Raw genomic sequence first — 23,362 nt, 5'->3', positions numbered from 1 at the left:
CAGGTGTAGAGAGGAGGTGAGCAACGCCTGCAGCTCATCCTGCACAGAGGTCCTCCTCCTAAACCAGAAACTGTCGTTCATCGGGTCACTTCTGGCATGGCAGATCCTGGGGAGAAAGAGGCTCTTCTTATTCCTGGTAAACCAGGGCACAGATGCCTGTCCCATTCGTTGCGAGTAGCAGGATGGATTTTGTGGCTGTTGGAAGGGAGGCTGTTGGCATGAAGGTGATGCCATTGACTGTTCCAGTAGGTCTCAGCTGTGCATTGAATCTGAAATGCCTTCCTCAAAGAAATGTGCGTGCAGTCGTTGCCTCTCCTTTCATAAGTTTGGGCATCAGAAAACCTTTAACTTTGTAACTGCCAAGTAATTCGAAGACCTGATGGGAGTCTAAGGCTGAGGAGCATCCTGGGGCTCCAAGGCTGGGGAGCATCCCTTTCCCCAACAGGCATTGCTCTGTGCTCAGGAGCCCTGGCCCGCAAGTGTTGCTCATCGCTAACCTCTTGTTGGCTGGAAGGTTTCTTCTTCTTTTCCTTGGCAAATTTCAAAACCACGTGAACGTCAACTTGTAGCTTGGTGCCATTCACCTTTTTCCAAGTCCATAAGTCAACACACTGGCTTCAGTGTTTAGCTCCTGGGATGACTTCATGGAGCCAGAGATCAAATACGGAGCTTGACAGTGGCTGAAATCAATAAGTGACCGTTAATGTTCGCACATCGGTCACCTCTCGCGTCCCACGTGGGTCACGTCTAACACAAAGTGACAGGGCTCAGCCCCCAGCACATTCCCTGCTGGAAACCAGGAACGGGTCTGCTCTCATCCTCTTTCCGTGACGCAAACAATTTTGGAAGGAAAAAGTGATTTCTTCTTAATAAGGGTGCTGCAAAGCCAAGTAAATAGAATTAATTAATTAAGAGTTGCTCTCTTGATACGTAATCTGAAGCTAGTACTCTTAGGGATGGATTTGATTTTCTGGGGTGCGTGGTGTTGTCTGACCGTGTAGCACAAGTCTAACCATCTGCTGGACAAAGACGCTGCGTTGATTCTCCTTTTATATTAAGCATAAAACTTCTTAGAAAAATTAACTTTTCTTTTTGCTAATCTGTGGTGTTCCCAATGATTTGATGCTCATGCTGTTGTGTTTTAACTCCATATGGTTGCTTCCCTTCTCACGCCTTAATCTGGGCTTGGTTTAGCTGCGGTATCCTGCAGTTCTCCAGATCAGCATCTTCTCTGTTTTAAACACCGGGGCAGATGTTTTCTCTACCTTTCCATCAAACTCCTCAGTGCTCCAAGGCCACTATAAAAAGGACATAAATTTAGGAAGCTCCCCTGCCGCTTCTCCCTCCACTGGGTCTATGTGATCCCATCCTTTGGGTCTGTAGGTACAAGCTTTGGTTTTGAAAGCACACTCCCTGTGTCGTTGCCTCTCCATACCATCAGAGGTGCATCGCATAGAGGCTAGTGTGGCCAAGCTGGTCGTCGATGCCAGCTGAGATCCTGCCTTCAGAGGGGGCATCTTTGGAGACCATCCTGCTTGGGGTGGCATTGATGCACCAGCCTGCAGGCTTGGTCAATGCAGAGAGGTCTTCTTGACCATCCATTTTGCTTGTTGCTCCTGGACCTCTTTGTCCTGGATACACTCACTTTTATTTGCAAGATACTGAGTGCAGATCCATAGCTTTTTTTTAAAAACAAAACAAAACAAAAAACACCCCAAACCAAAACAAACAAAAAAACCCCCCAAAACCAACCAAAACCCCCCACAAAACCACTTTGTAAAAATTGAAAATGGATTTCTGGGCAATTAATGAGAGGTTTATTTGTTTTTTTAAGTAAACCTCTTAAAACCAGCAAAGTACTCATTGTACATTTGTTTTGACTGTTTAGGAAGCACTAATGTATCTGGGTAATGGTTTGGGGTTTTGTTGCCATCTTCAGTGACTGCGGAACAATTGTTTAAAAAAAAGGCAATAAAAAATGGTATTAAGAACCTGGCAAATCGGGATGGCAAGGGCAAGCCAGGAAATTTTCCTCTTAACAGTTAGCAGAGCTGATTTAATGATTTTGCCCATGGTTTAGTGAGATTTGGGGCTCCGGTGCTGCCGGGAGCAAGGAGAGTCCAGAGGCGTCTGGGGCAGGAGGAGGTCACGCCTGGGGGTCTGCAGGGTCTGAAGTCTTCATCTGTGCCCGCACAGAAAGTATCTGCCAGGATTATTCTTGGTTTTATGCTGCTGAACAGTTGCTCAGTATTATAGCATCATGTTTCCTTCTTCTGCAAAATATTCCACCAATACTGCATTATGAATTGGAAAAGTCAGCAAATTCAGTGTTGAAATTATTGGGACAACTTGTGGTGTTTATAGAACAGTGGACATTTAATATTGAGGAATTCCAATTTTTTGGCCCGCTTTTCTGTTGTATGAAGTCCATGGATTTGCATGTCCAAATATACTTAATCACATCAATCCCAATACTTGTTGCAGATTAAAAAGAAATTCTGTTGGTAGCAAAAAAAATAAAAATAATTGGAAACTCTGAGACCATTTGAAACCTGTCAGGCTTTGTTTTTCATGGAAATGCTGCCTTAATTCTTTGATGAGTCGATGGAAGCGTTCTCGGTGCTACAATAGAACTTTTGTTTGCATTTCAGTGACCACGTTGCACCTAATTTTGGCCAAGCGAAAAGCAGGAGGCGCCGGCAGGTTCCTCCTCAACAAAGCCAGAGGTGCTGCTGCAGGGTGGTGGGATGGGGTCCCTTGGGCAACTTGCTCAGGTCTCTTCTGGGACCGTCTGGTCGGTGGCCGTTGCCAGCTCGTGCCACCACAGTGGCTCTGGCAGCGGTAGGTGTGTGCCGAGGAGCCCCCTCTCCCCCCGCCATGAGGTGGGGAGCGGCAGCATATTCCTGATTGCATGTTAAGATTAATGGGTATTTATTTTAACAACCATTCTGTTTCAGTAGCTTTTAATGAGTCCTTTGATAGCAAGTTCCTTAATTAACAAGGCAACCTTTCAGCGTTTCCTTTCCCTAATTGTTAACATATTTGCTATTTTCAAACAAACGCGCTACCGTGAGCAGTGCTGGCTCCGTAGCCTCCGTGCTGACCTTCCCCACGGTGGCTGCCCGTCCTCCTGGGAACCCGGAGGCTTCCATCTGCTGCCCAAGGATGAAATACAGATGAAAAGAAATCATTTCATGGCTGATCTCGTGAAGTGTGATTGACTTGGTGGGGTCCATGGGGAGTAGCCCATGGTGATGTGCTCTGGTAGATGCCCTTTGGTTGCGTCTTTGAGAGAGCTTCAGAGGCTTGACTCTACCCTTCCACTGGTTGGCATGGCCACGAGGAATCTCTCTAGATGTCCTACGCGTGTGCCCAGAGGAAGCTTTGGTGGGGCAGGGAGGGCAGCGTCGCCTTGAGAGGTGTCATGGAAACCCCAACTGTAAAGAGGTTGCACCGAAGGCCATGGACAGAGGGATTCATTGCCGGAAAAAATGATGACAAACTAATTTGAGTCTCAAAACAAAACCCCGTGGCTTTTGCTCTGATAATACGCTCAGAATTGCTTTATTTCCCTGAATGTTGGACCAAGCTGGAGCTCGATGGGGGTGGCCGGGCAGTTGCTTGGGCATCTTGGCTGTTGAGCTCCGTCAACTTTCACCCATGACCCCTATTCTCCCCCACACAAATCCAGTTCATTTTTAAAGAGGTTTGCAAAGGTCTTGAATAAATGAGTGATACTATAGAGGTGTTCCTGGAATTGCTTGGTGAAATTTTAAGCTCTTCAGTTTTGTGTCAAGTTGGTAAATGAGCTATTGGTGACTTTAAAGTGGTTTTTTGTCCCCTTCTCTGCAGACATCTCAGGTCGTGGTTGTGTTCCTCCTCCTTTGCCTTCCTCTCCAAATCGCATCTTGCATTTTAGATAAATTGTTCCTGAGCTGGAGGGACTGCAGCGTTCAGGCAGGTAAAGCATTTCTGAAATACAGGCAGGGACCGAGTTGGTTTGGAGCCGCGCCGGGGAGCGGGATCAGGACGTAACTCTGCGATTTCTCAGGGCACTGGCACGGGGAGAGCCTTTGGAAGTGCCACCGGTTCCGCCACGCACTCGCAAAAATCATCAGGGTAATTAACAGGAGGTCTGCGCCATCCCAGCTGAGCGCGGCGGCTCCTCTGAACTGCAGGGTTTTCTAGGAGCAGCGATGTCTAGGGTTGACATCTCGGAGTCATCCTGCTCAATCTCCATGCCGAGGCACATGTCCCAACACCGCTGCCGTGGGTGGTGTAGTTAATGATTTCGGGAGGGGGGTGAGGCTGGTGGAAAACACGTCCATCACGGGCTCGGCTCCGCGTGTCGGTGCGCTGGGCAGGTGCCAGGGGGCGAGTGCGGGCTCTTCCTCCCAGCACTGCGGGAAAGCTGAAAAATGAACCAGGGGGGGAAAAATATAACACTATGAAGTGAACCTCCATCGTAAATAAGTGCCAAAGAACCAAGATGGGCACGTTGTGGTATGAAGATGTACTTGATATCTGCCAGCGTGCAGCCCAAACCGTCCCAAGTGTGAATACAAACAACCTTCTTCACTTGCAGCAGCAGCTTATTAGTAGTGATATATCAGTGTCCTGGCGCTGGTTTTTCTCCTGTCAACAACAGCAGCTTATCAAGCAGATATTGCACTGTATTTCTGGGGAAATAGTCTAAAATTGATGTTCGTAAGCCGTTACTGATCTTACAAGGAGCTGCTGTAAGTGAGCATCTGTTGCTCTGAGTGTAGGGGTGAGGCAGAAAAGAATTAGGTTCAGTCTTATTTAGAAGGTTAGGTTCAGTCTTATTTAGAAGGCTAGGTAGGTTCAGTCTTATTTATACGAGTGAAAAACATAAATTCTGGAAGGGTTTTAAATCTTGGTGTCCAGGGAGTGAGATGCTGGTCATCCCTGGTGGTACCTTCTTTTCTCTAGCCAGACATTTAGCACAATGATTTAAACCCCTGTGGCATCTCCAAGCCCTCTAATAGTAAATATAAGGAAAAAAGGATTAATGCTTAAAAGGCGGAAAAAAAATACCTGTATATACTTTTGTCTTTCATCCAGTAATATTGGATCTAAACTGTCAGGCAGGTGTATGTTCTTAAATCTAAGATGAAAGACCGAGTCTTTTTTAAAGCAGAATGTTTTTTAGGTGTTTAAACCTTAAGGATAACGGACATAAAAGGTCGGGTTCTCAGCTGGCATGAGAAGATTCAGCTTCAGAGTTTTCAAAGACGCAGTGCACGTTTGCACCTGAAAAAAGTTTTGGGCCTGGCCAAATCCTGTGTGAAAAAGGAAGGAGGAGGGAAGGCTGAGCCAGAAGCTGCTCCTGGGCTTGTCGGTTGGATCCCCTTTACCATCTCTGCAACGAGCCGCGGTAGAAAATACTCGCAAAGAATGTCCTAAAGTACCACGTACACATCGCTTTCGTGGTGAAGACTCAGCAGAGTTGTTGCGCTGTCGAGCCCTGATGATTAAATTACTTTTTCCATCCCGTCTTCCTCGCGTTCGGCTTATTAACTTGACATTTCATCTCAATTATTTGCTCTTCTTCACGCCCTCCCGGTGTCGCTTGTCATTCACTCTCTACTCGAGCAAGTCTGGCTGGCTGGAGGAATGCGTGCGGCGGGGCAGCTGTTGGAGGCGTAGGTAACCCTTTAGGTACCTCCATGCGTGCTGATCCGACCCTTGCTTGGCGTGCAGGAAGGTTTTTCCTCTTAAATTTTTGTCAACGGGGCAGAAAACCTTCCTGGGGGGGAGTTTCCTTTTGACTTCACCTGGGGTTGAGCATCTCCAAGGCTTCTCCAAGGGTTGCAACCATCTACGCAAACTCCTGCTGATGTGCAAGCGTGAGCTACTCGTTGGGATTTTCTCATGCCCTTCCAAGAAGGGTAAGGAGCCCTGTCCCCCATGCCCAGCGTGGGTGAGGGTCCCAGGGCATGGCTTTCTCATCCTCTGCTTCCTTCTGAGTCTTCTGCTCAATAACACATCAAAACTAGCTCGGTCATAGCAAAAACTCAAGTGTCTGTTGGAAGTAATGAAGAAAAATCACAGTCGGGTAGTGGCGCGCTTCCCACTGCGGTCGGGGATGAGGAATTGGCACGAGCGGTGTTTTAAATAACCGAATGTGTCAGAAGGGCACAAGTAAATGATGAAAAGCAAAAAAAAAAACCCGGGGCTCCGCTAAACTTTATGGTTGCCATGCTTCATCTTAATTTTAGTGAAGGTGTTTGTTTGGAGGTGAGTAACGAACGCTCCTGGAGCCTGGGAATGGCAGCGAACAGCGGAGATGAAGTACCCTGCCCCGTAATGCATGGGTCTGCTCTTTTTTTTTTTAAATAATAAATGATTTTTTTTTTTCCCTCCTGCTGAAGATGAATATGGCCTGAAGATCCAAAACAACTTTGCAAAGCTGGTAAAAACACTTCCCAGCACATGCATCAAAGATTTGCTCATCTCTCTGTGCTGCGGTAATGAAACTTGTGATACTTAGCTTGAAACACCGCGTAAACCCCTCGCTTTAATCCCAGTTTAAATACAATTTGTAAAGTGCTTGTAAAAATCTGTGAGATCTCCTAAGCCACTCCCTGTTTTCAAGAAAGCCTGTTAAAGTCTTTTGTGTGCAATTGAAAACATAATCTCCTGCTGAAACTGTTTTCAGGGTAGCAGCGTTATCCAGAAATATTATCGTGGGGTTACACATGCAGACATCAGGATCGTTCTCTGCAGCGTCAGCCAGTGGGTTTGTGCGAGTCTGTGCTCTTGTGCCAAAGGATTTCCCCATTTTTATGGGTTTAATATACGTTGCAGACCTGTGCAAATCTTATCTGCCAAATCTTATCTCCCAAATCTTATCTGCCACAAATTTTGCATGGCACACAGCAATATCTGAGGAATGGGAGAAATGTTTTGAGCATTTGGAAATGAGGGAGAAATTTGGATAGGTTGAAAAATAAATGCTCCCACATGTTGAGCGCCCTTAAATGATGCTTGGTTTTAGTTCACTGAGAGCGTGGCACCTGTAACCTGTGAGACTTGCTGCTGTGATGCAAAATAAATTCAGTAAGAGTAAAAGAAACCTCAGCTTTGTAAGCATTGTGTGCGTGAGATGGTCTGAGTTTGTTTAATGTTTTTTTTTGGTCTGAGTTTGTTTAATGGTCTGAGTTTGTGTAATGGCCTTATGGGTGCTTTGGTTTTTCTTCTATGCTCCTGGTCAGTCAACTTGGATTTTCTGAAGCAGTTTGCAGAGTGTGCTCCGTGCTTGCTGCTGAGCCTGGTCCTTGGATGGACCGGGCTTCTACGAGGCAGAGCATCATTCCTCCGCGGGACAGGCCAGCCAGCACCTGGGCGGGGACATCTGTGTTGCTCTCGGGAAGGTCTTCTCCTCTGTCCCCTCGTGGCGTCTCAAGAGGATCAAGAATCTGTAGGTCTTTATGGAGGATCTCAGTTCTTCACATCCGTGCTCATCAGCTTCCCTCTCTTCTGACGGTGGCTCTCCCGGTAGCTGATGCTTTAGCCAGGTCGGGGCGTGGGTGCTCGAGCTCGGTGACCTGCTTATGGCCTTTCACAGCAGATGGAGCTTTCTGAGCACCCATCTCTGTTTCTGCTGTTCCACAGCCCAGCCCTACCCCAACCATCGTCCCTTTCCTTAATACCACTCTTCATCGAACATCGTGAGTCCTCAGAGGCATCCTGCGCTTCCTACCTGACGGTTCAGTTCTGTTAATGCAGGGGCTTCACCCATAATTTGAAAATCAGCTGTTTCGAATTCCACAGTTCAAAAATTTAAGCGTGCTATTAAATTGTCTGTCGTGATTACTCTTCTCTTGCCTTGCAATTGTTTCTCGATCGGAAAATGGAAGGCTTATCTAGGGTAACTCCTCTTGCTGCAAACTGTTCACATGATTTATGGCTTGAGATCTCAATTGTTCCTCAAAAGTGAAACATAACTGTGGTGGCTCAGAGAAAAAGTGTTAAAAATAAATATTTACCGACAATGTTCTCTATTTCCTTAATAGCTGAAACTCGTAACTTTTCATGCTTTTGTTATAGATTCGAACATTTTAAGGGATTTAAGTAGTTTCTCTCCGCACGGCAGCCTGGCCGTGGCCTCCTCCCTGTAGACCCCCTGTTTAATTGCCACAAATTAGGGATGGCTCGGGAGAAGGCAAGCGTTGATAACTGCGTTCCCCGTGGTACAAGCAGGTGCAGGATGCGTCCGGGTGCTTGAGGTTATTCCCCACTACCCAGCCCTGGGGAGCAATCCTATCCGTGTAAACACAACTGACTTCTTCAGTCACCTCCTTGCCTTGATGTTTCCTTCTCCTCGGTCCCCGTTGGCATCTGGAAGGCGCTGCACGGTGCTGGAAGTGGGCTGAAGAGCATCAACGTGCTAGAGACACCGTTGTCACAATGGCGTGGCCCTGGCTATCTGCTCCCCAGTAGCCAAGGCTAAACCTCGAACTATGAGCCTTTGGGATCCTCAAGGGATTTTGAAATTCCTGTCTTGGAATATACATAGACACTGGTTTAGTTGCAGGCTGGAGTTTTGAATTGTCATCGGCACTGTTGTGACGTATCAACGAGGTTACTTCAGGCAATCTATGTAGGATGTCGAATAAAATACGGTACGTTGTCTTGCCCACGTTAGGATGTGATAATGAGAGATGCTTAGAGCTCTAAACATCCCAAGGTTCTCCTGGATTTGAGCTGCTCCCAGGCACTCTGCACCTGACAAGGTCTAACCCTGCTAGTAGCAACGGGGAGTCCTAGAAGGTGATTCCCTTTAAAAACGGTGGTTGTGAGATTGAGCGCTACGTGAAGGTCCCGTAGCAGGCGGGACACGTTACAGAGGCTGGACTGGTGAGTCCTGGTCTACAGAAGTTCCTCTTGCCTTTTGTGCTCGATGGCCTTAATAAGTCTTCCTTTTCTCTTGCAGGGGAAGGTGGCGCAGACGGCTTGCATGTCGGCGTGCAAACACCTCTCCACCTCGCTGATGCAGCTGCTGCTGGAAGCCGAAGTGCGGCAGCTGACGCTGGGTGCCTTGCAACAGTTCAACCTGGACGTGGAGGAGTGTGAACGTAAGACGCAAAATCATCTCGTTTTCCATGTCTTGCTTTGCCCATTTGTGTGTCGGGACCCAAGCCGGGCTTTTAGTGATGCAAGCATGGGACTGGTGAACGCCTGCAGAGCTCGCTGGTGCTGTCCACGATGACACTTGGCAATATCTTCAGGACAGAAGCAGCCCAGCAAACTCTAAGAGATCAAAGCTTTACTCTTCCTTTTTCTCTTTAATGCCGCCTTGATGCTTTCCAGACCATCCCTGCTTTTTGAGATGAAGTATTATAAAAATGAGAGGGATTAGAGTGGGTAAAACATGAGGAGGGCTAACAAAAATCAGTTTACTTATGACTGTTTCGGAAAACAATAACTGGCTTATGTTCTTAAGAAGTTCTGGTCCTCTCCTGACCTCAGCTGTTTGTCTTCTCTATCTGCTGCAGGGAATTTTTTCTCAAAGCAAACCCTTTTTGCAAAGTCACTGTTACGGAGAAGAGATGTCTTGTGACAAAATGACTGCATCTATTCAGAGGTGTGCGTGGAGCATCGCGGTGCCAGCACCATGGCTTTGCTCTCAACCCCGCTCATTTCGGTTCATCTAGCTTACACTTGCGTTAGCTCTGAAATCCTAAGGTTTCCCTCAAGTTGTTTCTTAACCTACTCAATAGAAGGGTTAAAAAAATATAGCACAAAAAAAAAAGCTTTTTTCCTTCCTATTTTTATAATTAAGCTAAAGCAGGGTGAACACGTTTCTGCACAGGAACCTCTCTCCCTCATGAGGGGGATGGATTTATTATTGGGATTAATATTGGGATGGATTAGCGACCGTGGCTATGGAAAACGCAGAGCTTGATAGGGTTGATGAAGAGTTCAGGAAATCTTTGATAAAGCGTTTTGTGGAAGTTTTTTTTTCCAAATACCCACCTTTTTGGTTTTCTTAGTTGAGGTGGAGATTGGAATGTATCTTGTTTAGATCACGATAAACCTGTTTACTGCAGTCTTCTGAAATGCTCTTTGGCCCGATGCGGCTCCCATTAAACCCCACAGCAAAACAGTCCCTGGCCTCGGTGCGAATGGTACCGGAGCCTAAATAGCGGTGAGTTTGCTTTTCCTGTCCCTCCTAACTCAATGAAATCGATTGTGTTGGTTTTATCATTGTCTGGTACTTAACACTGTCAAAAGATATTCTTCCACCCTTTACAAAACGTTTCGCTGATCGTGTTTTAAGTTCGGATGCACCTATCAATACTGAGATTAAATTTATTTCTGAGAAAGATCACCCAGTAAGATTTTTGGTGTTTGTAGGGAGTATATTTTAATTTTTTAATGTCCTTTTGCTTATTTCCAGCACTCGGCTTAGTAGCCTGGGAGCAGGCTGTTTAATGAATCGTATCCTAAACTTGCAGCTATATCATATGTCGTAATGCAAGCAATGCCTTATTTTTCTTTCAGAAACGCCTTGAGCCCTAAATTCTTGCTGTCTAATTTGTGTCCCATCAGCGGTTTGGGGCTGCACTGGTAGCAGCTGTGTTCCCAATTGGTGTCCGCAGAGGGACAGGCGATGTTGCTGAGAATAATAGGAAGCATTTGTCATTAATAATAGTTTCCTTCTTTTTCTTTTGGCTGCAAACAGACTCGTAACCCTGCAGTTTTCCGCCCCATCGGTAACGTGGGTCACTAAGCAGCATCTCTTCCCTAAAAGCCCCCGTTGCTAAGTAAAACGGATGACATTTAATATCAGGTTTAAAAGCATGGTTCCTTAAATTCCAATTGTTTTGTGAGACAAAAACCAGGAGCACTCAGACATTCAAGAGCAGGTGACGCCAACCTGAGCAGCGGGGCAGGCGACCCACTCCCCCCAGCCCCGGCCCGAGATGCCGTCGCGGGCAGGGGAATGGAGACGGATGCTGGTGCTGTAACCTTCCTATCCATCACTGTCAGCCCCCAGAACGGTAAACCCAGACAAAGTCTTTTTCTTCCTTTTTGGCAGCAAAAATGCGTTCCCTCGTCCCTGCGGGTTTGTCTGGTGGCTTTGCTGACACCAGGAATAATTTTAGTTCTATTTTTGAGAAGCAATGCATCAAGATTTTAATTTTAGGAAAAGCCAATCCCGAGAGTGAACTGGTGTGTTCAGAAAATATGTTTCAATTTGAAAGGGTTTTGTTTGGATTTTTGGGTTTTTTTTATCTTTTACCTGAAAGCACAGGTGCGAATCTCAGCACCCTTATTATACCAGTTGCATATATGACTTTGTGTCTCTGCCTCCAGCCCTCTTCCTCTCCCCAGACCCCCAAGCCTTACCTAGTTTAGCAGCTTTATCATGTACTTATCGTATTAAAATAGGATTTTATAGCTGTTTGGAGCACTTCCAGTGAGTTCTGTGATGTGGGAACGGGGCTTCAGAGTTTCGATCCCAGAGTTTATTAGCCTTTTGTTTAAGTCTCTTGTGGATGCTAAAGGTATAAGCTGGTTAAGAGAGTGGTGAGGCAAATTAATGAAAGGACTTAGCCGTATATTAAGCGTGGTTTGAAGGTGGTGCAGGTAATTTGCTCTATATTAGAGGAGATATAATACACATTACAAGAAAATGGGTTTATATACGCAATAGAGAACAACTGTAGAGGTGAAAAAGATGGTGGCTTAGGCTTAAAACGAGACACCGGTAAATTAATTCTCCAGACTAGTGGCTTCATAAAATATTTCCTGATTTATAAATAATTTGCTGTCCCATCAGCGTAAAAAGGGAATAGCTGCAGGAACCATTGCGTCAGGCTAAGGTTTGGAACCAGGCACGTGCAAGCCCGGATGGTGCTCGGGAGAAGCACGAGGTCGTGATGGGACCCCTTGCCTGCACTATAAATCCCCCCTCCCTAGAAATGTGCTTGTTTTGCATGTTCAAAGCACTGAATATACAGTTTATTAATTTTATAACCTTCAAAAAGAAAGCTTTCGGAGGACTGGGGAGAAATAGTAAATTAAATAAACATTAAGAGCCAAATCTTACATATTTTGTTCATATGAATAGTCCCGTATACGTCAGCAGCATTTTTGGTGCGAAAGAGGCAAGAAAGAGTGGAGCTGCAAAGTTGTAAAAATCCTGTTAGGTTGCCTGTGATGAGAGAAACCTGGGAAAAATGCGAGCTGTTTTCCTGTGGCATTGTCCCCTTCCCGCCCCGGTGAGACCACGGGGCTGGAGCCTCCGGCTGGACAAAGCTCTCGAGGAGGCGTAAGGCACCAGTCCTGCCCGTTGAGGTGGATATCCTCTTTTTTCTTTTTTTCCCCAGCAAAAAGCTGTTTCCCAAGGTGTGTGTTAGAGGTTTGAAAGTCTTTTGGTGCAGCTTTGCAGAGATGTGTGTGCGTGGATGGCACGGCTGACGTCCAGGGAAGGGCAAAAGTAATTTTTAAAACATCTGTTGCTGGCCAGGTATTAGTTGTAACTCTTGTTCTTATTGCTTGCCTTTACATAGCTCTTTTTTTTTATGCAGTCAAGAGAGATTCTCTCACCTCTTTATTTAAACCTGAAGTGAAATAAGGCATAGAGGTTAAATGAATTGCCCAGAAAGACACAGTAGGACACGTCTAATTATGTCTCAATTTAGGAGTGAGTTCTGGCTCCGGCCCAACGAGCCAACTTGAAAAGAGGGAAAAAAAACGACTCTGGAGAGGAAAAAAAAAACCTAACAGAAATATTTCTGTGAACCTGTAAATAGAGGAGGTGATGCTTTTTTCAGAATAGGCATTTGCTTTTTAAAATGGGTTTGCTGTCTTCCAGAATACATCTGTAACCCAAGATTTAACAGTGTGTGCAATGTGCTTTTTGTAATTGCCACGTGCCTTGTTACCCAGTTCCCTGCTCTGCTCTTTTTTGGACCTTCTGGTGCTGGTACATATATAATTTTTTCATATCTCCTGTACCTCAGAGGTAGTGGGAATCAAATGTAACAACCCAGATTTGGAGATTACGACCGAAAAACCAAAAAGAAAGGGAGCTGCTCTCGCTCCTACAAAAGTGTTTCCCATCTATGTAACCGGTTCCAGCAGTGGTTGAGGCAGATTGTTTTTACAATACTTAGATCATAAAATAGGCAGTTCCATAATCTCTAAAGTCTTTTAACTGCTGCTTTATGAGAAATTAAAAGCGCCGTAAAAATTATATTTAAAATTTCATTAAACTCCCAATTTTCAGTCAGCCCACTCCTGGGGGCAGTCAATAAGAAACACAGATGTCTCCGCCAGTTTGAGGAATCCTCCAACCCGACACACGAGTGTGCCAAAACGTGCCGATACGGGTCCCGGTGCAGCCGTTCGCCACCTCCTTCTTGGCTGCGTTATCTGGCTCCGAGGGCTTTCTCACGCGGAAATCCCGTTATTTGTGTAAGATGCCGGGGTTTGCCCACCACGCCGGAGGAGTCCTCTCCCTCGAGCGTAGGCTGCGGGCTTGGCACCGTGCAAACGGCTGCCTGACGTTCTTCCAACCTGCAACCCGTCGGGGATTAGCGTGTGCGGCGCTACTGGTGAGCACAGCGGTTTTGAGGACGAACTCCCTGATTTTAGGGTATTGCAGCGTGTGCTTGCTGGTATCCATCCTGCCGCAATGCACCAGCAAAAGCTCGTGTTTTGGGGGAGAAAAGGGGATGTTGCAATGAACAGAGGGAAAGGATTGAGCAGGTCACATCAGGAGAGAAACCTCCATGCCACCGACGCTGATCTCTTGAAGCACCTCGAATGCTGTGTTCAGTTTTGGGCCCCGCACTACAAGACAGACATTGAGGTGCTGGAGCGGGTCCAGAGAAGGGCAACGAAGCTGGTGAAGGGTCTAGAGCACAAGTCTTATGAGGAGCGGCTGAGGGAAGTGGGGTTGTTTAGCCTGGAGAAAAGGAGGCTGAGGGGAGACCTTCTCGCTCTCTACAACTACCTGAAAGGAGGTTGTAGCGAGGTGGGGGTCGGTCTCTTCTCCCAAGTAACAAGTGATAGGACAAGAGGAAACGGCCTCCAGTTGCACCAGGGGAGGTTTAGATTGGATATGAGGAAAAATTTCTTCACTGCAAGGGTTGTCAAGCACTGGAACAGGCTGCCGAGGGAAGCGGTTGAGTCACCATGCCTGGAGGTATTGAAAAGATGTGTAGATGTGGCACTTTGGGACATGGTTTAGTGGTGGACTTGGTGGTGTTAGGTTTAGGGTTGGGCTCGATGATCTTACGGGTCGTTTCCAGCCTAAATGATTCTATGATTCTTCAAATCTTGCAATACCTGATAGCTTTTTATTATATTAGTGGCTCACAGCCTCAGTCAAGTGCCTCTCTGTGCCACTCGGATGTATGGTTAAAAAGAAAAGATATATGTTTAAAAGAAAAAGCTGCAGATCCTCCTGAGACAGAGGGCTCCTACGTAGGGTTGTGTTACTGCAGCTGGTGGTGGTTCTGTGCTGGCTGAGCTGGTGGTAACCATGTGTGTGTGAGCTCCTCACCCACGGCGAGAGCCGGGGAGGGGACCCGTATTAGCCCATGATGAAGGACAAAGCTGCATTATGTGTGTCCTGGGTTGTGATGGTGTGAAAGGACCACGGCTGTGGTTTGGACAGTTGGTAGGAACTCCTTACACTGCAATATTGGAGTGGTAGGAGTTTGCAGGCTGGGGTGACAGCGGTCAATGATGGTACATGGGTGGCAGATGAAGCTGATGGAAGAGCAGGGAAGAGGCACACCAGGTAGCGGGTTGGTTTGCCACCTGCCTTGCAGTGCCTGAAGGCAGTGTCCTCCAAGCCAGGGGTTTCCAACCTTTGTTTCGGAGCCAAGCCTCGCTCGGAAAACTGGCCACCTTCCACCCGTGCTGGCTCCGGCACCTGCCGTGCCCTGGGGCACTCGCCGCGGTGCTGCTCCCTCACCACGGACTGGGACTGCCATTCCTCTGCCTCCCGCTGCTGGGACGTCTGAGACGAAGCCTCGCCGAGGTCTGCTCCACGGCTCACTCTGGGGATGCTCTGCTCCATGGCAAGGCTGCTTTCCTTCCCTGCAGCACGCTCGGATACTCCTTCTCTTTCAGCATCCCTGTTTTCCCTCCTGGTGACTTTTCTTGCCTAAATTTCAGCTCATCGTAGCGCTCGATAACGCTTTATTGCGCGCATCAGGAATAAACGCAGCTCCTTCCCTTGCGTTTCCTCCGTAGGGCTGGCTTGGGCTCATGCATTGGCACTGCATCCTGGAACACGGCAACCTGGAGCGGGGCTGAGCAGCAAGAAAAACAGCAAAAGGGTACTGAGCTGCAAGAGTGTGCGGGTGTATTTAGCGTACAGGCACATGACTGAACTGGATCATGGATTTTGGCAGCTTAGAAAGCTGCTGCCTGTTGATTGAAGAGCCATTAGTGTCCTAGACTGTCCCAAATAGAAGGTTGAGCACAGTTTGCATGAGCTGCCTGCATGGATGGCTTGAAAGAACACCTTTTCATCGTGGAGCAAGCAGATCCTGATGCCTGTACAAGCACGTAGCTCAGCTCATCCCTGGGAACTTGCAGACCCTCTGTTTGCCCAGTGCTTTGCCCAGGCCTGCCTGTTGCTCGCGATGCCTGCGACCTGCGCCGTTCCCTCGGAGGGCGAGAGGAGCACATCGCTTCCTTCCCACCTCTTCACCTGTCAAAACTCAGCCCTCGTTGGGAAACAAAACTTTGCCTTTTCCTGCTGTTAAAATGGAGTGGGGTGATTTGTATTGACAGCAGAGCTGTCTTCCAAGCGCTGCTGTACGTGCTTTCTGAAATGAGAAGGGTAAATTATTGGTGCGCCAAGTGACAGAGGGCATGGAAGTGGGAGCCTCTGGTCCACGGCTGTGCCACCTTCCTACGCTTAGATTTATTCTCCCTTATTTCTCCCTGAATTTGTTCCCCTGGGCATATCATTAATTTATTTAGTGCTGCCTTCGTTTCCCTCAGCTGACCTTTCTTAGAGGTTACAAAGTACTCGCAGCGGTGAAGAAAGCGATGCCTGGTGAATTAGTGCGTATAAATATGCATGGAGGAGAAGCGCATGACTCCCCATCAATGAGCTACCAAAAACGTGCCCTTTTTGTTTAGATGCTGATGGGAAGTATTTGGACAACGCTCTCTACTTTAGCACAGTGCTTAAGTGGTCTTTGCAAGTCTGACTTGAGCAAATCCTGGGAGTTTGCATGACGTCAAAGAGAAATGAACTTCTCTCCAGCCATTTTACTTTGCCCCTGAACGGAGACCTCCTGCCTGCTTCCGCCATCTCTAACCATCACCCGAATTTTGCCTTATGTTCTCCCTTCACCTGTCCTATAATCTGTCACCTTGTCTCCTTCAGCGTTTTAGCTTTAGTATTTCTATCTATGTCCTCCTTCTCTTCTGTCTCCTTTGTAAACCTGTTGCTAATCCCACGGTGTCATCTCAGCCTCTCCTGTCCTCGTCTCCAACCTCTATTGTCTGCTAAAACATTTTGGATATCCTCCATCTCCAACACTTTCCTGTGTTCTCCTTTGTTACCAGGATACCCCTTGATATTTATTTACCCATCCTTACAGTCCTTTGCAACTCTAGGAAGAGAAGACGCCTCAGTCCACACCTAATTTTGTTTAAGTAATTTTAAGAGCACACAGTTCCTCAGCTCTGCACCCACCTTCCCTCCCCCACCCATCATGGACACATACTATTGATGCTTGTCAACCTTTGCAGCTCGAATGAGCTAATGGTGAGATGTGCACATTCCACTTTTCCTAGTATTAGTATTTTAACGGAGCTGAGAACTTCGTACCTACTAAGAGACATCCACTGTACATCTTGGGTTATGGGTTTGGGAACCTGTATAGATCTGTAACTTGATTCTGTAAACCTGTCCTATGGATTGGCAGGGACCAAATTTCTTGGCACACATCTCATACGATTTGTTCTGAAGAGCTTCCTTTTCTTCTACTTGAAAACATCTAGTGGTTCATCAGTGAGGAGTTCCTCTCTGGGGCTGTGGGTGCTCCTCAGCCTTGTCAGCAGACCATTGTGGCCCCTGGGACCACCCGTTTCTACGCAATAACAGGACTCCAGGCTCATCTTTGTTCCATCAGAGGAACAAATGACGGAGAGGGGTAGAAATTTTTATTTAATCTGACCCAGTTCAGTGTATTTTGGATAACTCCTCCCTCTCCCTGCAGCTCTCTGGAATTCCCCAGATGGGAATGAGCTTTGATAATTTGGCCTATAATGGGGAACAGCTTCAAAGCAGGGCTGTGTGGGAATGGTGTGGGTGAAGTATAAGCTCAATATGGAAATTGGGATCTTCTCTCTGTTCCTCTTGCCTCAGTTCCTACCCATCATTTCTCACCTTTTTTCCCTTGCGAGCTTCTCCAGAGTCCACGCAGGGATTTGTTCTTCAGCTTGAGTATCCTCAAGGTGTCATTTTGTGCCTCTGGGTAAGGTGCAAGAGATCCTGTCGCTTGGCTTTTCTAAGATAGTCTTCCAAGGGTTTGTCTAAGGAAGATGACTTTGAGACCTACATTCTTCATTGAGGCATACTGAGATGGTTGTTTCCCCAAATACAAAATCTTGTTCCTGGCTGACACAACCGCAAGCAGGTTGTTCAGGTTCCCCTCACCAGGAGCTGCTGTAACCTCGATCTCACAGGTCTGCTGTCATGAATTCTGGCGGTGTCGTGTAATCCAGAGAAAATCTTAGCCTTAAAACGATGGTTTTGAGGAATGAAGTCACCAGCTGTGTTCATTTTAACCGCACAATATGTGTAGGACTCTGTCCCTGTGTGCGTAGCCGTGTAGAGTATACAAAAAGAGATTCCCCCGTTCTGTATAATTAATTTACAGTGGATGTCTCTTTTCTGGTGTGCGTTTGAACTCTTTATTCTTTGTTCATTGTAAAGGGCTTAACGGTTCCTGTTCCTTGATTCTTTCATCGGTGAAATGTTTTGGAAGAGAGGTTAGAGTCCCCCTGTGACCTGCCCTGGGTGGCCCAAGCCTGTAGACCTTGCAAAGACATTACTTTTTTGGCCTGAACACAAGTCTCTCAAACCTTTAGCCTGGCTAAATGCTTTGTACAAACAGCCGCATACTGATCTGCTCTATTCTCTTGTGATTTTCTGCTCAAGGGGCTGTACTGTAGGTGGCTTGCTATGTTTGCCACTTGCCTTGGTAGTGGAGACGGTACAATAAACGAATCCGACAGTACTGAGGCCAGCACTGTGCTTGGTTGTTCCGAGAAAATTATCCTGAAATCTGGTTGAAGAGATTAAAACCAAGAAGAACTGGCTGTGTCTTTCCTCTAAAGCTCTGTTCTCTGCTTTGTTTCTTTTTTTTCTTTAAGACTTTGTTCATTCCTCCTTCAAAATAGGTTTGTGGCATTGGTATGTAAAATGTGACCTACGATTACAGAAGGTACGGCTATTTTTATAACAACCGTGGGGTGAAGCATTGCATTCATTCCTCTTCGGGCTCCTTACAGCCAAGTGCTGTAGCAGCTTTCTTCTAGCGTCCGAGCCGTATTCTTGATCTCATTTCTTCTGTAATACAAATAATATGATCTCATACGTCATTTCACTTCTTGGATGTCAGGTGTACTGTTAATGCAGTAGAGACTCCGATCCGTTCTTTTGATGAGAATTGCTGTTCAAGCAAATGTTGGTTCACCGTGCTACCGTTGTTGTAATGTGCAGTGTTAAAGGGCAGTGTCACTCCATAACTCTCCCAGCCTTCCTCCCATACGGTTCCTTAGTAAGAGGCAGCTAAAGGTGAGCTGCTAACGAGCAACCATGTCTTGGGATGAAATCTGTCTTGGGTTGTTCACGACAGTAGTGATAAATTCATGAGTCTTGTGAAAACATTCAAGGCCCAGTCACAGGCATTTTCTCATGAGGTTTTGAAATTCATGCTTTCGGGAAGATCTTAAATTTCACAACTCCATGCGTGCTTCTAAATAGATTCCTAGCAGCTGCAAAGCCCTTCAATCCAAAATAGAAATTTTCTTTCATTGCAGTCCTTTCAGGGTTTCTGTTTTCCAGTGTTTCTCCAAAAATAATTAGTAACATGATGTGACCCCATCCTTAGAGGGTAGGATGTAAGCGTTCAGCCAGTTTGTTGGGTACCTGAAGCCAGGGACGTCTGCGACTCTGAGCCTCCCAGGGCAGTTTTATCCCTCGAGAGGATGCTCGAACGCTATTTCTCGCATCTCAAAGTTTTTAGCTTCTCAGGTATGTGCTTTTCCAAAGTGGGGGTGTTTTAGGATTGATGTGGCTTTTGGGATAATTTTTCCAGATGAGACAGTGGGGTGTACAGCGAATGCGTAAAGATGATTTATCTCTTGCAAATTAGAGTCAGAGAGCTTGTGTTAGTCCTCCCTTGTTAGTCCTCCCTTGCGTGTGTGTGCTGGCTCAGGCAAGCTGCAGTCAAATTTTATAGCAAACGTACATTAAAATGCCTTTACAGTTAGAATTAATTAAAACAGTTTTTGAAGGTTAAATGTAAACTCACTTTGGAGTATATGCAGCCTGAATATTGCAGCATTGGTCAGTGAAACTGGCTGGAAGCTGAGCAGCTCCGACCTCTGTCCAGTCCCGTCCTGGGCAAAAGTGGCAAAGTCTGTAGGCACAACCATAGATGGTTTCTCCTGGCTTTGATTCATGCTTTTCCTCTTCAAAATCTAAATGTGAACAGTCATGTACATACTTTCTCTTTTTATTTTTTATTATTTGTTTCTAGTAGTAACGTTGGATAAAAGTAATGCTTTTACAGCCGTGTTTGCTGTTGTCCTGTGGCAGTTGTCACTTGACTGATCACTGCAAAGATGAGCGATCGTTTCAATCTTAGAGCTCTTCTGGCATCTGAAAATATTAAAAAGCAAAGTCGTGGATGTCTGAAAACTGGCCACTGTGCCCCTGGAGGTACCTGTGTCTGTATTGAAGGATGTTCTCCATCTCAAGATTTTAATGGAAGGTGGAGCAAGAAAGCTGACAAATAACCCTTCTTTGGTTTCCAGAAATAAGGCAGTTGAGGAACAGGGCTGAATCCCGATGTCTAATTCATTAGTCTGCTCTCGTTAGAGCCATGAGGGCTGATCATATGACTGGGCTGGTAGAGGAAGTCTTTAAAAATAGGCCTGTGATGATTTGTTTTCTTTCTTTTGTGGCATTTGCTTGAAAATGAGATAACTTTTGGAAGGAGAAGCATTCAAGGAGAAGACCGTCTGGCATGAAATGACTCTGCTTAGTGTTTAAGGAAAGGACAGGCTTTGTCCTTTAGAACCTCTGTGTAGTCCCGGAGACAGAAGGCAAAATCCTCCTTCCTTATTGCCAAGCCATCCTTAGTCCTCAGCTTTGTGGAGCTGCAGGAGCTGTTTTGAGGGTTCCTGTATGGTAAAAACCGGAATAGTTGGGCGATAATGGGCCATATGTAACTTAAAAATCTGTATGTTGGTGTATATTTTCTCTCCCTTCTTCCTTTCTGCCATCACGCTCGGTTGCATCTCAAGAGAACATTTCAGTCCAGCGTGCAGCATCTTCGGGGTCTGCAGGAGCAACAAAATTCAGCCGAAGGCAGAAGCTCCCTCTCGAGTCTTTCATGATGTTGAGTTGCGGCTTCGCAAGTTAGGTCCTCTCGGTGATGAAAAGTTGCACAGAGAGCGGAGATAAGGCCGTTACTTCTGTAACTAGAGAGGGTGAAAATTAAGTGAAGTTGGGCAGGACCAACCTCAGGCCTATCTTCAAAAGACACACTTGAATATGTGCAGTCGTTGGCTTCATGAGCGCTACCAAGTAAAAGCTGTTAAATGGCATGGAAGAGCTAAGGTCCTCTAACGTGGATTTGTTCAAGTCCCCCTCAGTGGTTTTAGACTTGGTTTAAATAATGGATTAGAAGAAAAATAAATGACTTAAGTATGAAATTTTGGCCAGATTACACTGGAAGGTGGTAAATGTGGCCTTGAAAATATTCTCTTCGCTTTAGAAGCCAATGTTATTCAGTTGTCAGATGTCTTCATCCAACATAAATAAATATGCCACATAATGGCCGTGATTCTTCCCATTTGGGGTGACTGTACGCTGGCAATAGCACACCATACCAGATAATGCAAATAATCTGCTGCCGAATAATTAATGATGCGGCTGGGCATATTTTTTTGATGAATGCTTATGGAGCTTGGTGACAGGCGTGAAATTAGAAAATTCCTTCAGCGCCCTAAAATATAAATAGCTTTCGGAACTGAAAAGAGTTTCACAGCTGAAGATTTTATTGTGTTGAGAGGAAAAACTTTTCCACCCCCATCCCCCCCTTTCTTCTCGGCGAGTTGTTTGTCCATTCACAAAACAAATACTCTGAAGCCCAGTACGGCTCATGGGAATAAATTTCAGGTCGAATTAGTACAGTTTCCTTGCTGTCAGGACGGTGGAATTAATGGTGTTTTGATGACACGAATTTTGAAGGGCGAACAAAGACGCTGAAGGGAGGGAGACATGACTCCTTAGAAGCACGGTCCTCCTCTCCCCCAGCCTCTCTTGTCTTCCCTGTCATCCGTCTGCCAATCTCCCTGTCCATGGTTAGTTAAAGGCGCTTTTTATCCTCTTTTCTTTCCCACAGAGTTTGCCAGATCCGGCCCAGTGCCTGGGTTCCAAGGGGACACGCTGCAGTTGGCCTTCATCGACTTGAGACAAGTAAGTCTTTGTGTTTTTGTTTTTTGTTTTTCTTTTAAGATGTGTGACTGAAGACCATCAGGTCTTAAGGAAAGGGAGAGGAGGGGAAACGGCGTCAGTGATTTACGCCAGAGACCTATATTTCCCCCCTCCTCCTCCCTGCGCTCGAAGCCACCTCCTTATTGAGCGCTCCGGGGTCCTGGAGATGGTGGAGGTGAAAAGGGCTGGTGGTACGGGGGCGAGAAAGAAAGCCATGCCTGACCCTGGCCGATGGGGTCCATTGTGCTCCCGTTGGCTTCTGCAGACGCGGCAAAAAGATAACTCGGCGACTCTCCCGGCTGACGCCAAGCAGGTGGTGCTAACAGAGAGAGCAGTGATGCAGAGACCGCCCGCCTCGAGGACTTTTGTTCACAGATAATGCCCACAGAGGCGTTTTGCGAGGGCGAAGGCATTTGCATTCGGGCTTGTGTGGGGAGGGTATGCCTGTGTGCGCGCCCGTTTGTGTCCGTCTTTGGCTCGGCAACCCCCCCCCTCCCCAGACCCCTCTTCTGCAGATGGTCCCCAGCCATGAATGACAAAGTGGCTGTTGGGGAAGATGATTGGGGAAGGCTCCACCCGTCGGTGCCCACCTCTCGAGGGGGCCCCGTTAGAGCCAAGTTGACCATAGCAGGTACTGAGGCATTTGTGGGGCTTGGCAAGCCAATTTAGGGAAAAGGGCCATTCCAGCGAGTCATTTGTTTGGGGTAGAAATGGGCATTATTGATATACTAGGCTGGGGGGAAAAAGTGAGGTGGTCCTGTCATCTCTTGGCACTGAAGATGGATGGGTTGGATAGAAAGTCTGAATGAAGTAAGACTCAATGACTGATGCTTCTCTCCTATTAAAACAATCTTTTTTTGTCTGTTAAACCCCCCTGGCTTTGTCCCTCCTGCCATCATGATGCAGTGCCTCTTGTTTTCAGGGTTGACGTAGTTTGCATTCTGAAAACTTTCGGGTGCCGAGGGTATTTCTTAAATCTGCATAATCCCTTGTATCGATGATCTCCTTACCACTGGGACTCTGATTCATGCTGGAGCTGCTTTTAACCCATAAGGGTTTGAGAACTTCTCTGAATCCAATTGACGTGCAGGGAGCAATCTGTCATGCCATGACACTTCTGCGGAGCAGCAGTAAGTTTAATAACACGGAGGTGCCGCGCGTTCACGTTTCGGACTTGGGCCTGCCAGTAACTGCCAAATTTGTTTGCAAAATGGTCAGAAGAGCTACATGGGAAAGGTGTGTGTTATCACTGCTATGCATTGACACTTTTATCTTCATTAGCTTCTTGGCACTTTATTGACTGCAGTACGCAACGCGCTCGCAACCTCCTGGGTATAAGGAAATGTGGAGGCTTTGGTCCTTTTCCAAGCACGAAGACATGAATGCAGGGATTTTGAAGAGGAAAGCTGTGGCTGTTTGAAGAATGAAATGCCTTAAAAGTGCTTGGTGAGGTTCAGCTGCTCTGAGCCAGTGCATTAGCAGTGAAATGTTTGTACGGTTCATAAGTGCAAAACGCAGCCAAATGAATTCAGCTCGGGCGAGGAGAAAGCTGAACAGTAGCCCTCTACAATTCTTCCTCCTCTGTCAAACGGTCGTCTTTGTACACGGCATTTTCTT

At 46.6% G+C, this 23,362-nt stretch overlaps 1 protein-coding gene across 1 annotated transcript in view; it reads left to right on the top strand.

Annotated features, from left to right (window-relative positions):
- EXOC6B (exocyst complex component 6B) overlaps positions 1-23,362 on the top strand; it is a 325,017-nt gene that overhangs the window by 228,660 nt on the left and 72,995 nt on the right. The window contains 2 exon segments of the mRNA XM_050895357.1: positions 8,960-9,101; positions 21,654-21,727. Of these exon segments, the coding sequence (XP_050751314.1) occupies positions 8,960-9,101; positions 21,654-21,727 (216 nt within the window).

The sequence above is a fragment of the Gymnogyps californianus genome, chromosome 4, assembly GCF_018139145.2.
Source record: "Gymnogyps californianus isolate 813 chromosome 4, ASM1813914v2, whole genome shotgun sequence".
NCBI classification, from domain to species: Eukaryota; Metazoa; Chordata; class Aves; order Accipitriformes; family Cathartidae; genus Gymnogyps; species Gymnogyps californianus.
This window is presented reverse-complemented; position numbering and strand designations above follow the sequence as displayed.